A 14,378-nucleotide genomic window follows, 5' to 3' on the forward strand; every position below is an offset into this window, starting at 1 on the left:
CCTCGTATTTCTCCAATATGTCTGTGAACACAAACGACTACCAAACTAATAAGTCACCTGTGTCGTCCACCTGTTACCAGGACTTCACATTGGATTTTTACTTCCGACAATTCTGGACGGATCCACGACTCGGGTTCAAGCCGCGAACGGGCGTCGAGACACTCAGCGTCGGTTCAGAATTCATCAAGAACATTTGGGTACCCGACACCTTCTTCGTCAACGAGAAGCAGTCGTACTTTCACATCGCTACCACCAGCAACGAGTTCATTCGCATTCACCACTCGGGGAGCATCACGCGTAGCATACGGTGAGTAAAACAGCTTATAGCTTCCAACCCGTATCATCTACGGTTATACATGATAAAATGGAATATATATATCCGATTTACATAGTAATATTTTTCAACCGTCAGATTTTTTCATAGTAAATCCAAGTTTGAAAGTCATCTAAGTAAGCTCTTTTTTCCATCATTATGACGAGGCTTAATTTAGATAATAATAGAAAAGAAACCAGATATGTATATAATACGCTACGTTGGTGAGCAATAGATAAAGGTTAAAAGATGTTCCTTTCTTCGAGCCAGTTAAGTGGATTTTATCCTAAACTGTTACTTTCACCGTCCGAAGGAAAACGTTGATGATATTTTCTACCGCGAGCTCATTGTCCTCCATCGCCATAGAACATTCGTGGCACTTCTGGGACCAATTGTGCCCGGCGCGACAAATTTGTTCCCTGTAGCGGCCTCCACCCTCTTCTCGCTTAACACAGCCCCATATCATTCCTCGTATCTATCCCCCTCCCGAGTGCCCGGGAGTGTTCCGGTATTAACGCGCCGGCTATATTCAGACGATCCATGCATACCTAACTTGCACTCCCTCGTGCAATATCGTTCCATTATATTACATCCCCGACTTCCGGATCGGAAGTGCCAAATCGAGCCGCTCGCTGTCGGGGAACGAAAGAAGAATATCGATGAAGCGAGCGAGCGCGTGCTCATTTGCGTGAATAATTCTTCCCCGCTTCCAGCGTATAAGTCATCGATCACTGTCCGCACGAATCATGCGAATACATACGTCTGTATCGTTTCGTATAATACGTCTCATCGAAGACGAGAATAGACATGTATTAATGGTACGTCGAATCGATACGGATTGGTTCTTACACGTTAATCCTGACGTGACTCCGGGCGTAATGAGGTCGACTACGAATTAATTCCCGCACGTTGATTCAACGTTACTCGGGTGCAAATGGATTGGCTGCGAGAATCCCTGCATTCGTATATCATAAAACATTTTGTCGAGAAGCGATTGTTAAACCGGCTTTATTGAATGTGTTTCAGCTTAACGATTACAGCGTCGTGTCCCATGAACTTGCAGTATTTCCCGATGGACCGGCAACTGTGCCATATCGAGATCGAGAGCTGTAAGTACGCAACGCGCGTGTGTGATGTACATACGTATACTTATACATATTACATATATAGGTGCATACGAACAAACGAAATACTATTTCACAGAATTCGACATTCTCGCCTAGTTCTACTCGACATACTTACTACACATACTTTTGCGCATAACGAAAGTCAGAGAGACTTTCCTTGCACTTCAATATAATTGCATATTACTTTCCAAAATGACAATCGACTCACCGTATCCTTTTGACGTCAATCGTCGAGCACGTGCACGTAATTTTAAAAGAGTAAAACTGTTAAACACAGTATAACGTCAATCTCATTTGATAAAAATAAAATTGAGAAACGACTATCAATTGGTGTATCTCTGAAAAAGTCTGCGGTGTCACGTTTACTCTCTAGTTTCACGATTAGCCGTACCTATACCAGTTCTCGCTGAAGCAGATTGTAAAACACGAACGATCAATTCCAGCATGTGAACTCGTGCATGTGAACTCGAGAATAACGCCGAAAGCGATACGCAGAAACTGTCCTTATCGATAGCCGATTGTCGCTGATTCAATGCGATTCAATTGTACATCGCTTTGAACTCCTTTTTTTCAGATAAAGACATAGAAAGACGCTTCTACTGTGTATATTTGCGTCGAGCATTAAAGAAAAGAGAGAACACTTCGTGTTCCCCCCTTTATTACACGCTCACACAGAGAATACTGTCAACTTCCATAACCCCCCCCCCCCCGTCACTCTTTTTTCTCCACTTCTCCCTCTCCTCCCTTCTTCCTCCCTCAACTACCAACGGTCTCTGCCTCCCCTCTCGCCTTTTTCCCGACATCAGATTTTACTTCCTTCTTTCTTTTCTATCTTTCCCTCTCTATCTGTCTATCTGTCTGTCTGTCTGTCCGTCACTCGCCACTTCACACGCTCACTCACACGATCAGTCAGCCACACAAGTGAGAATCACTCCCCCATTCACCTCGTTCACTCACTCGCTCACTCACCCGCTCTCGCTCACACACACTGGTTGGGTTTCTTTTTTTTTATTCCATACACAGTGATTGTACGTATGTAACAACGTGGACTTTTGCAGAGTCGGGCATTTATTGCCTCCCTTTTCACTTTTCTCTCTCGCAAAGCGCGCGCGAAAATCGATGAATAAACAAAATGTGAACATACATTTTAAATTTAAGCACAAATATGGCAAATTTTTTTTTCCTCTGTAAACTTTATTTTAAAAAAGGAGAGAGAGGACGATTCTCTCTGCAATAAATAATGTATCCGCGAATAGCCGAAGAGGATGTAATCTCATTTTCCTTTGTCCCACGCAGTTATGATTTAACAATGAAAGCCCGATTCTGCTACTGAGCACAGTGTGCGGTCAGTAATAAGCACCTTAAAAAAGGAGCTTCGATGCGCCGTAACAACGGCCTCCGTATCGATGCGCGCACTGTATACGCAACTGTGAGTCGTCGACGAGACACGTCTCGATTAATCGAGTCGCTCCGTTAGACTATAAGCATATAGAAATCGTAGGTTGACCAGTGGAGCTGTGATGCGCCGTGGAAACATTCCAGTGCGCAAAGACACATGCGAGAAGATTATCACCGCGTGAGTGAGTGTGAGTGAGTGCGTGCGTGTGTACGTGATGTGTCTGATAGCGCTAACGTTTCACTGTCACGAGCTCGTGTTGATTGTCGTCACTGCTGCAAATTGCACGGTGTGTTAATACGCAAAAATGCGAAAGAGAATTTCGCGAACGCCCTTTTAAAATCGTTTCGCCATTTATACGATATATTTTATTACGCGAACTAATTACCGTTGTTTATTGATACTGGCATTAATAATTCGCGCACACGATAGCACATTTACCGCGCAAATTGCCTGAATAAGTCAACGCGATACGGTTAGGTTCAAATCACCATTATAATGAAGATTACATAATGAATAATTAGAGAAGTATGCATAAACACTTGCATTTAAAAACCATTATATTCGCAGAGGTGCCAGTGCAAGATTTGTAAGAACAACATTTTGACATGTTAAAAATAGTTAACGTAAATAATTGCGTGCTTCTCATTTGACGTTTTTGGTCGTCGTTCCACAGGCACACAGAAACGTTCGAACCCGCCGATTTATTCAGGATGATGGAAAAAGTTTGACTTCAACTCGCCCCCGCTAAAAGATCTATATTAAAACTCAGTCGGTCGTGGAATAGGGTCGAAGGGTCACCGGAAGTCCGACATACGAGATACCTACCGCAGGGGGAGTCGACCAAGTTGGTCGATTAGTTTCGTCGAGTAGAAAGCTCGGACTTTCGTGGGCGCCCTTTCGTCCTTAATTGGTCGGACTGCTCGAATACGAGTTATTGCGATCGTTATAAGTTGTCGCGATACATTCCCATCATGAATTACCGGAGAATGCTCGCGCAAATCGCTAAACTTTCGAGATGATTCGAAAGATTTACAGGCTCCCATTAACTTTTATTCGAGTTCGACTGAATCTTTGTCGTTTTCTAATTGAAGTTCCGCGACGAAGTAAACAGACAACTAAACTACGGTTAAAGTTAACCAATGTCAATAAACTCGATCATTAGAAAGATAAATATCGCTTTATGCCGTAAATGTAAATCGTTAGATAGATCATTAGATAGACTGATAATGATGGTTTATTATAATATTATTTTCTGAGGACTTTTTTAAAGACATTTCACACACACACACACACACACACATAAACACACACATTCACTAATTTTAGCATATTCTCCGCTTAAAAACTGTCAAGCTAATAATACTACGGTTCTCATGTAATTTAATTCTGTGATTGACCCAAACTCTTGGTTTCTATTTATAATCGTATAGAGATTCGATTTGATCGAGAACGTTTCCGCGCGTGAATTCTGCCTGAAACGTATCACGGCTGATCTATAAAAAGAAAAGGCATCAGGAAGGCACCGAATTTGTAGAACTCTGGAGAGTTTCTTGATTAGTTTCAGATAGAAAAGTGTCGGGTCACGAACATCGTTTCGCTCTTAACTTAGCCATTAAAAGAGATATTATTACCTCTCACCGTATCGATTTCCACACGATATTGAACAAGGATAGTTCACGAGTATTTTTGCAATTGCCAATTTCTCACGGTCTCTCTTTCACTGTATGAACAAAATAAAATTACTCTCATCTTATCTCATTGTCAGTCTCGTGTTTCACCGAATCGCGGATATCGTAACAAATCGTACACCGTCGTAACAAAGGGTCAGAGCAGACGTGCAATTTGCAGTAATCTCAGATCATAGCGGATCGCATATCCGTGCTCGTCGACACGAAACGACTGCGACTCTCATGTCAAAAAAACGACGATTCCAATTCTGCATTTCCACTCGTGAGGTAGCTTCAACTATAAAAAGAAGCGATACCCATCAATTCCAAACTACCAATACGTTTACAAGACACGCTTTGTCACATCCTACGCAAAGACCGTATGCGAACGTATTTATGAGCATCCTCCGAAGGGTCTCCACTTTACCAAGTTACCGCTGACCGTGAGTCGTCACGTCGGTCTTAGCTGAACGCGTGATTTCTCGAAGGTCGCTTGCTCGCGGTCGTTCGACAATGAATACGAATAAATAACCGTGCGCATGTATCTGCCACGAATAACTAAAATATACACGACGTATCCTCTTTCTACACTCTGTCGCTACCAAATGAAAATGTTTCGCGGATTACATACGTGCACACAATAATAACAATCGTCGAAAAAAAAAAAATTCGGCAATATTCAATTATCACTCATCAATAAGCTGCGTGAATTGAGCGAGAATCTTTTTTTCATAGTTCGACAGAAACACTGTAATAAACGTATGTAATCCGCGTATACATGACGAACACATCTATATAGAGAATGGAATCTGTTCTGTCTACAAGATCGGCGATTTCCTGCGAAAGGGACCTACATATGTTCAGGGAGAGAGATCACGCTGAACTAGAATAAACCACCGAAGCACACGCACGATTGTAAATAATATACAAACGAGAGCTCTCGGCGCGCGGTCGCCGTAAATCGATCCCGAGATCAACAACGCGACGAAAGCGCGCTGTTTTTCAAACACTGTCACTACTTTGTCACTCGCCACTACCACTGACCACCACCGCCATCACTTAAACTATCACTTACCAACCCTCCTCCCTTCCGAACCTGAAGGGCCTCCGACATATAGCACTGAGCCTCGTGTCCGGGGACGTAGTAAGGGCCGACGACGGCCAGCCCCGAAGGAGGCTAAATCCAGAAACGACGTGTCGACAATGGTCCGACCGAATTAAAACGCATTGTGCATCTAGCCCAGCGCATGTAAGAAAAAACTCTAATATTACCCATGGCGTACCACGCTGTGGTCACGTTATCGGTATGCCTATATGAATTTGCTTGTGACCTGATTTTTTATCTGCGACTTGTTCCGGTATACGTTCCCACCCCCCTCGACCTTACTCGAGCAACTTTTGTACGTATAGTAGAGCATATAGATATTATTTAATATTGTTCGGCAACGGCATGTGTCGGCATGGTTATTTAAATTTTTGGTCCACTCCAGAGCAGGATAAAAAAAATAAGTAAGTGGTACATTTAAAGATATATAGTTCGTGCGAATTACTTTTCTTTTTCTTTTTCGTAATGACAATGTTTCACTTGTCTTTTTCGAGATTTTTGGAGAGATTTAACTTTTACGTAAAAATAACATTTAAACATTTTTCAATTTTGCATCAGTATTGACTGTGCTTGACAAGATAAATCGCACTTTTCGAGAATCTACACTCTAGATTATTACATTACGTAAAAGTAAAAGAACTACCACAAGAACGCAATTCCTTCTCGTTGTACATACACACACCAAACCAAGCCTGATTAACTGATTCGAATCCTGATTCGAAAAGGCCTCGATAATATCGTTCAACGATAACGTTTGAATTTTAACAGAAGGCGACCGTAAAGCCGGTATGGAAATTCGCGCGTTTCTCGCAAAACACGGAGCATGGAGAATGGAGCATGTAGCATGGAGCATGCAGCACAGCAAGGTGAAATGCGCGGCGTAAAGCATGTAGCACATACATGTAAATCTACGTAATCCCCCGCCCCCCTCTCCCTCCCCGAGCCTGTACGTGTCACTGTAACATGCCGAGCACAAAACTCTATTTTTTTCTTTCTGCTTCTCCATATCTACTTATACACTCTCCACTCTTTTCGTCTTAAACCTAAACTCGCTGCCACTACCATAGTCCCCGGTATTTTGCTAATGTTGCCGCAGTCTTCCTCCCTGCAGTATTCAACAGCCACCGCCACGGCCCCATTCCCCGTTCTCCTCCAACCTTTTTACCCTTCGTGATGCTTAATGTTGCCCCCAATGTCCAGGACCTCTTTATTAAAACTTTATAAAAGTATCTTTGTAAAAGTATCAATTTTTATCTGCGCTGCACTTAATTATGCGACGACCATCGGCAGGAATAACAACCGAACGAACGAACGAGCGCACGTAATATTTTTGCAAATCTTATTTTTTTTTAAGCATGGTCATTATTGCTCGCGAACGCGATTTTCTCATTCCGTAATTTCTTTTTTAGTTTCGTTTGCAAGTATAATGAGGGCTTGCAATAAGAAATACAATTAAAAGATTAAAAAGATCAAGTACAAAATGCATCTGATCTGAGATATTATAAAACGTCAGCATCACTATTCTCTCATTAATGCGACAAGTAAATTTTTTTATGTTGACCGCGGCAAACAAGACCTGACGTTTCCAGAGCTTCGGACCGTTAGTGTTGAACACGCCTGTTGCGAATCGTAACGTCATTATCGGAGTCGTGATTTTGCCGCATGCAGCTGTGTCCACCGTGCGGAATCGCATCGTAGTACCGAACGTGATAAAACGCGGCGACATTCGAAATCGGATTCCAAAAACAAAAGCAATTAATTTGGCATATTCGGAGGCTTACCGCTTAATCCATGTTTGGCCGATGCTCGCGCAATGTAGCCGCCACCGCGACGGAATGCCACTTTGGTGCCTGGAATGCGGTGTAACGATCGTAATCACCTAAGATTCAGTTACGGAGGAATGTTTCTCGGTGCGGTATGTACGCGCTGGAAGGCCGCGCGGAGGCATTAGAGGGAACAAATAGGCGCGAATTATGATCGATAATCGTCAAAATCCGATCGCGGGATATTCATTGGTTGGGAAGGAACACAATAGAGAGATGAGACTCGCCAAAGTTGCCAAGTCAGCGTGCTGCATTTATCTCACGGTAAATCTGTATTTCACACAGCGAAAAGAGGAATATCATTAATCGACATCGATATCATTAATCGGCATCCCCGCGTGGCCTTGGACGTAGTAACCGCAAAACGTCATAAACGCTTCAGAAGGCATTATTTTACGAATAGAAGATCAACATAAATTAATACAAAATTACAATCTTCTTTATATAAATTAAAAAAAAAACAAGATATTCAAAGCCGAAACTTATATAAGATAAAATTATCCCTATACTTATACCCTAAATCTCTAAACTTTAATATAAGAAGAGATTCAGAATTCACGACGGCTCTCATTTTTATAACTATGATATTGGTCTTGAAAATTTTAGAGCACTTTTTTCTGACTTCGGAAAATATGAACGACTATGTTACAGTTAAGACTAAAATGCCTATCTCGATGACGTTTATGATGTAACGGCACGGAGGGCATCCTAAATCGATTCCGCGCACAGAGAGAAATTTATGCGACAGAATTGGATCGTGATGCGACAACCGGAAACCGCTTTAGGTTGCTCGCGCGACAACTTTGCTTCTAATTACTGTACTCCCACGAGGAAACCGCCCTTCCGTCCCAAACTGAACACTACCTCAGTGTCTAATTATTGTATGTTAGAGCGAAGATATTTGTGTTCTTGTTCTCCCGGCAGTTGGATACACAATGCGCGATATTCGGTACAAATGGAACTCCGGCCTACAGTCGGTCGGCATCTCGAACGAGGTGGAACTACCGCAGTTTCGCGTGCTCGGTCACAGGCAACGACAGACAACCATACACCTATCTACAGGTAGATATTCCCCTCTTATTCGTTCTTCCTTCTAAACTTGGTCCAGAAGTTCGCGTGGATAATATATGTATGTATATAAACTGTGTACAAATGTCGAATAAAAACAAATAACGCCATCAAAAAGTGAAATGGCAAAATTTTTTCAACCGCGAAATATTTGCGAATACCAGACCACACTCACACGGGCGATCACGACTTGTCCAGTTTTCGATGCATGTATATATGTACGTATATATACATGTATATAACAGTATGTATCGAGAACTGGACAAGTCATGTGTGAGCAATATATACATATATAATATGAATCCTGTTTTTACCCGCATCGATGTGCACCGATCACTGTGTTGTCTTTTCGCGAACACATTTAATTATGTAAGAACGAGCTTGCTCAGTGGGACAGCGTAGTCCTACGGCCATTCATTTCGACCGATCGACTGATCGACTCATAGGTTCTTATCTACACTACGGAAGACCCAAACGATAAGTCACGCGTATCCATCGTTCCCAGATTTGGTTTCCTCTTCACTACAAGATGGACGTTGTACTATTTTTTACCCTCACTGTCATTACATGTCAATGTATAGATATTAATACTGATTTACAATATTAATATAAACATTTTGATCTTGAGAGTTTCAAGTTTAGATTCCCGCTCAATACGCAAATAATGGGTTTCCACGTCTCTATAACAGATACGTACGCTATACGAGCATACAAGTTGCTAATGGGTTTCAGGAATAGTATTACGTCCACCTTTGACCTAACATCCACTATCCACAACATCAAAACAATAATCGACACAACGGACTCGTAAATACGGATAATACGCGCCTTCCGCTTCTCGATCGTGCCCAACAATCGAGAAGATCGTCCATTACGATCTCTCATTACATGCCAGATATTCCGCCCACATGCTCCTTTAAAGTCAGTTTAATTTTGGGCTCTCGATAGCCTCTCTTCGCAAGGGTATCCCTCATAGAGAAGGACAGAGAGTAAGATAAACTGAGAGAGACAGATAGACAGAAAGAAAGAAAGGAACAAAAATTGTGAACAGAGAGAAAGGGGAAAAAGTGAAAGAGAGCGGACTCGTAAGGTTTGATGGGGGTGCGAGGTAAGTGGAGGCCCCCTCGGAGCTGAAATGCGTTTGAGGGCTTCCGCGAAGGTACGTACCAACCGCGGGGGGTCTCTCTATTTTTTCAGTCGGATACACGATGAGGGACATCCGGTACAAGTGGAACGAGGGCCCAAACAGCGTCGGGGTCAGCAACGAGGTCTCCCTGCCTCAGTTCAAGGTCCTCGGTCATCGTCAACGTGCCATGGAGATTAGTCTTACCACCGGTAACGTATAAACACAACCCCACCCCCCACCACCAACAAATAATTGTTCAACCCTCGCTTTTAACGGCATGGGTAAGGTGGAGAGACACGTGAGCGCTATCCGATGTCCGCAGGTGCAATTGTCGCTCGTAAGAAAAAAAAACCGTCGCAATCCTGTGTACCTTACTTACATTAAAGCCGTCGATCGATCGATCGATCTCTCTCTTTCTCGCGATCTCGCGCATCATATAAGCTCCGTCGCATAGTGGAGCTGGCTGGCATCAAACGGATCGCCGGCTGGGAAACGTTTCTCGCATTCGACGGCGATGAATTTCCTTGAGAAATCATCGATTCCTCTACTTGGTTCAAATGAAACTTTGGGTGAGCAAAATTGTCTTCATATTGCCATCGTGGTGTTTCAATGTCATCTGCTCTACGCCAATTTCTCGTGGCGCGAGCAAATTCCCATATGATATTCAACGATGTAGCATACACTCCAGCTGAAGACGATTATAGCATTTGCTATTTTCCTCATGAGTCCCACATTAAGCCTTTCATTTTTCGATATGCTCGAATACTATTCTCTGATTATATCGCAGGTGACGATTAAATGATGTATACGATCATCCTAATGATAAAATTAATATCTTTCGCCTCGATGTATCTTTTCGAGCAATAATGGCGCGCAAGAAATAAATTGTCGCCAATTCCCTCTCGTTAAAACGGAAGAAACCCATGGGGTTGCAAATTGCAACAGGGATAACTCGATTTTCCATTCTAATCGATTCCTCATTTTTCTCCTATGCAACCACATCTCTCGAATCTCTCGATCGGCGCACAATACACGCCGCCGGTATACTTCATTGTAACGTGCATGCATGCATATCTACACTGACAGACGTACACAATATGAGCACGAGGAGTCGCGCATCAACGATGCGAATTTCACTTAACATCCAGCCAGCTCTGGCGCGCCGTATTTCCGACCAGCGCGGTGCAAGGAATAGAGAGAGCTACTCGCGAACAATGAAATCGCTTTTCCTGGCAAAGGCCAGTGACGGAACGGGAGATCAAGCAAGAAGAATAAACGGGAGCTCGAAGGGAGAAGAGCACAACGAACGAGTGGAAGAGACGGAGAGCAAGAGACACGGAGAAAGAGAAAGAGGAAGAAAGAGAGAAAAAGAGAAAGAGAGAAAGAGAGATGCAAGGGAAGAGAAAGCGAGAAAGAGAGAGAGATAAACGAACAGTGAGGAGGAAGGACAGTGAGCACGGGAGATAAAGAGACATTAAATAGCGCCTCTCCGTCTCCCTGTCCTGACCTTCGATCTTTTAATCGTAGGGAATTACTCGCGGCTGGCCTGCGAGATCCAGTTCGTACGGTCGATGGGCTACTACCTGATCCAGATCTACATACCCTCAGGGCTGATTGTCATAATATCGTGGGTGAGCTTTTGGCTAAACCGAAACGCGACCCCCGCTCGGGTGGCCCTCGGAGTAACCACTGTGCTCACTATGACGACCCTAATGTCCTCGACGAACGCGGCGCTACCAAAGATCTCCTACGTCAAGTCCATCGACGTCTATCTGGGCACCTGCTTCGTCATGGTCTTTGCCTCGTTGCTCGGTGAGTGCGATCGTGTACTCTTCCGTGCCTTTACGTCGCTGCCATTAAGCTTTCCATCCTGCGTCCTCTCATATACTCCGTATAGCTCGGAGCCGTGCCGTTCCAGTAGCGAGCTCGTAGAGTATCGTAGACGGATACTTGTGCAGGGCTCACGTGACAAATGCAAGGGACCCATTTTCCTCGAAATAGTTACTTCGCCGTCGTCGTCGTCGTCGTCGTTGTCGTCGACGACGACGTAAATGTTTGTCAGTCCGAACCTACGTTGAATGGCGAATGAAACGGCGTCTCGCGAAATCATGTTCACCGCGAAGCAACCGCGAGACAAGGAAAGGTCAATGTGGGTTAAGAGAGCCCCGCGTTCAATCGATTAGCATACACGGTACGACACACACATTGTTACGTTTTCACGACCGCGATTGCGAGTATCTCATTAGTCATTACATATACGACATCAAGGTACTTCGCCGTCGCGGTGTTCATAGCCGGGGTTTCCAGGGAAATGGCTTTCTTCCATCTGCACGTGAGCTCTACACAAGTACCGGGAGCGCAAGCATGAGTGAGATTCTCGACGGATGGAAGTGTGGGCTCCGTGAAACCGGGCTACCCGCCCAGATCTTACAGTGGCAGACGTGTCATGGCATTGAATGGTTACGTGTTTTCATTTCCCGTGGATTCTTATTCTTCGCAGAGTACGCCACGGTGGGCTACATGGCGAAGAGGATTCAGATGCGGAAGAATCGGTTCCAAAAGATAGCCGAGAGCATGAAGGCCGCGAGCGAAAATCCAGGACCGCCGCGCGTACCCGGCGATCATGGCGATCATGCGCCTAAGCAAACTGTGAGTAGCGACGGCCAAGATTGTCGTCGTTCCCGAATTTCTTTCTTCCATGCAGAATGTCGTTTTGTATCACCGCGTACGACCAGGAGATCCAGTACTAGCGCTCCCCTGGGCGATTTTTTACACGCTTTCTTTCAGCGAGTAGACGATCGGATCTGTCAAGATATCCAGATGTCCCGATCGTGGCACTATTACAGATTTATGCATAATCGTAGCACTTGTTTTTCATAACTTTATGGCTCCCGAGAGCCGTGTGATATTATATATAAGCATACACATACAACAAATATCATCTGTCTTGCCTACTGTCAACGATGAAGGAAGTCTCGAAATGTGAATTCTAAATAACAAAGTTATAAACAATAATATAATACTAAATAACGTGGTAATCGCCATTAAAAATTCTTTAATAGACTGCAATAAACGAATCTTTTAATAGACAGCGGTATAAACGAATATTAGAGCTAATCAAGCTCTTCTCTCTCGTCACAAGGGCAGGCTCAACAGGACGAAGCCGAGCATTATCCTCGATCCAGCTCAGCACGTACCATCGCGCAATGTAAATATGCACTCTATCCTTCCCTCCCTTAAAAAAGAGAACTAAAAACGGCAGGCTCGAAAGGTCAAAAGCTAAAAGGTTCTGCGAAATGAATTTCCCATTCGGTCGTGCGACGCGCCGGACAACGTGCTTCGTGCCAACACGGACACGACGCACTATAAATTTTCTTTTAATCTTGGGTATTGTAGACTCCCTTCCTCCCTTCCTCTCCGGGAAAACAGAAAATATTAAAAGACCGGAAAAGAAAGAGGACAATGTGGTAGAGCAGAAAGAAGTGAGTAAACGAGCGACAAAGATGAACGGGACGGACGGACGAAGGACGGTTATAAAGTGTCGGATAAGAAGATGAGACGTTTTAATTAATTATTATTACAAAGTTAATTATTCATGTTATCCGGCGGTAAATGCCTAATGACGTTACACGATTCTTTTAATTACATACTTGATACGCTTTTAATTACATTTTGTTTCTTTCAAGAGTTTTATAGTTGCTTTGTTTCGAAATATGAAAAGTGTTATTAAAATCGAATCTAATGTCTTTGGTGATTTTCTTAGTATTATACTTTCAAATGCATAATAAAATCTAATTAATATTAAAAATAATAAAACCATCAAAAATATTCTACAATCTTACAGTTTCCTGTAAAAATCCGTAATCATATAATGTTTTTTACATTAATATTGACTTAAAAAAAAGTAGAAATTATATTCCAGTATGCATAATCTCATTTTACATCAAACAAATAGTCTCTTATAACGACTAATGATTATGTACCAGCAACAAATAATAATAATTTTCCCGCATCTCATCCCGACAGTATATCAATTAGCATCACATACACCAGCTTTCAATTAAATCTTCACCAATCCGTTTTGCTTAAGCACGAGCAATCGCACCGCGCGTTTCTACGAACCGCGGTTCTTTTACGAGAGACTTTTCCTATTTCACACTTAAACGTTCCTAAAATATATATAACGGAATAAACTATATAACAGAGACGCGAGTCGCAACAGCGACATAAAAGCAGGTGAGTCTCTCGAATACCAATCGCTCCGATGACTAACGTAAAATTGGACGTCACCGCGTTGAACGAATAAAATATACACTGCCCAGTCCTCGGTATCGCATGCCAAACCGACAAAGTTTTACGGGGTAAACCTCGGGTGAGGGACACCCCACGGCGAACTGCCGTGTCTCTTGTAAGTGGTCCCATGTTGTCCAGGAGGTGCGGTTCAAGGTGCACGACCCAAAGGCACACAGCAAAGGTGGGACGCTCGAGAACACCATAAATGGTCGCGCCGATGAAGAATCGGCGGGCGCGCCGCAACATATTATTCATCCTAGCAAGGACATCACCAAGCTCTACGGTATGAGTAGACCATGTACGCACTTTTATAACACTTTTTCAACCCCCCCCCCCGCCTGGCAAGCTATCAAATAATCGGTTCTTAGCTTGGCAGGCTGTCTATTTCAACGAGCTTCTGAACGGTGGCAAAATAAACGTTACTGTACGGTTTAACCGTCAGCGAGCTCGGAAGGCC

At 43.4% G+C, this 14,378-nt stretch overlaps 2 protein-coding genes across 23 annotated transcripts in view; one reads left to right on the forward strand and one right to left on the reverse strand.

Annotated features, from left to right (window-relative positions):
- Positions 1 to 14,378, reverse strand: part of LOC139816504 (uncharacterized) — a 178,789-nt gene that overhangs the window by 150,147 nt on the left and 14,264 nt on the right. The window contains exon 1 of one of the 2 annotated variants that reach the window (XR_011733029.1): positions 2,801 to 2,910. The exons of the other annotated variant lie outside the window; for it this stretch is intronic. The gene's annotated coding sequence lies outside the window, so the exon portion shown is untranslated. Of the gene's footprint in view, positions 1 to 2,800; positions 2,911 to 14,378 lie in introns of those variants that run through there. 2 annotated transcript variants of the gene reach the window in all.
- The window catches only part of Rdl (Resistant to dieldrin), a 77,670-nt gene that overhangs the window by 52,967 nt on the left and 10,325 nt on the right, over positions 1 to 14,378 (forward strand). For 2 of the 21 annotated variants that reach the window (XM_071784041.1, XM_071784042.1), the window contains exons 4-10: positions 81 to 307; positions 1,340 to 1,422; positions 8,359 to 8,496; positions 9,700 to 9,837; positions 11,156 to 11,440; positions 12,129 to 12,277; positions 14,042 to 14,219. In XM_071784041.1, the coding sequence (XP_071640142.1) occupies positions 81 to 307; positions 1,340 to 1,422; positions 8,359 to 8,496; positions 9,700 to 9,837; positions 11,156 to 11,440; positions 12,129 to 12,277; positions 14,042 to 14,219 (1,198 nt within the window). Of the gene's footprint in view, positions 1 to 53; positions 308 to 1,339; positions 1,423 to 8,358; positions 8,497 to 9,699; positions 9,838 to 11,155; positions 11,441 to 12,128; positions 12,278 to 14,041; positions 14,220 to 14,378 lie in introns of all 21 variants that reach the window. The other 19 variants (XM_071784043.1, XM_071784044.1, XM_071784049.1 and 16 more) reach the window with 16 other exon arrangements.

The sequence above is a fragment of the Temnothorax longispinosus genome, chromosome 7 (genome assembly GCF_030848805.1).
Source record: "Temnothorax longispinosus isolate EJ_2023e chromosome 7, Tlon_JGU_v1, whole genome shotgun sequence".
Lineage (NCBI taxonomy): Eukaryota > Metazoa > Arthropoda > Insecta > Hymenoptera > Formicidae > Temnothorax > Temnothorax longispinosus.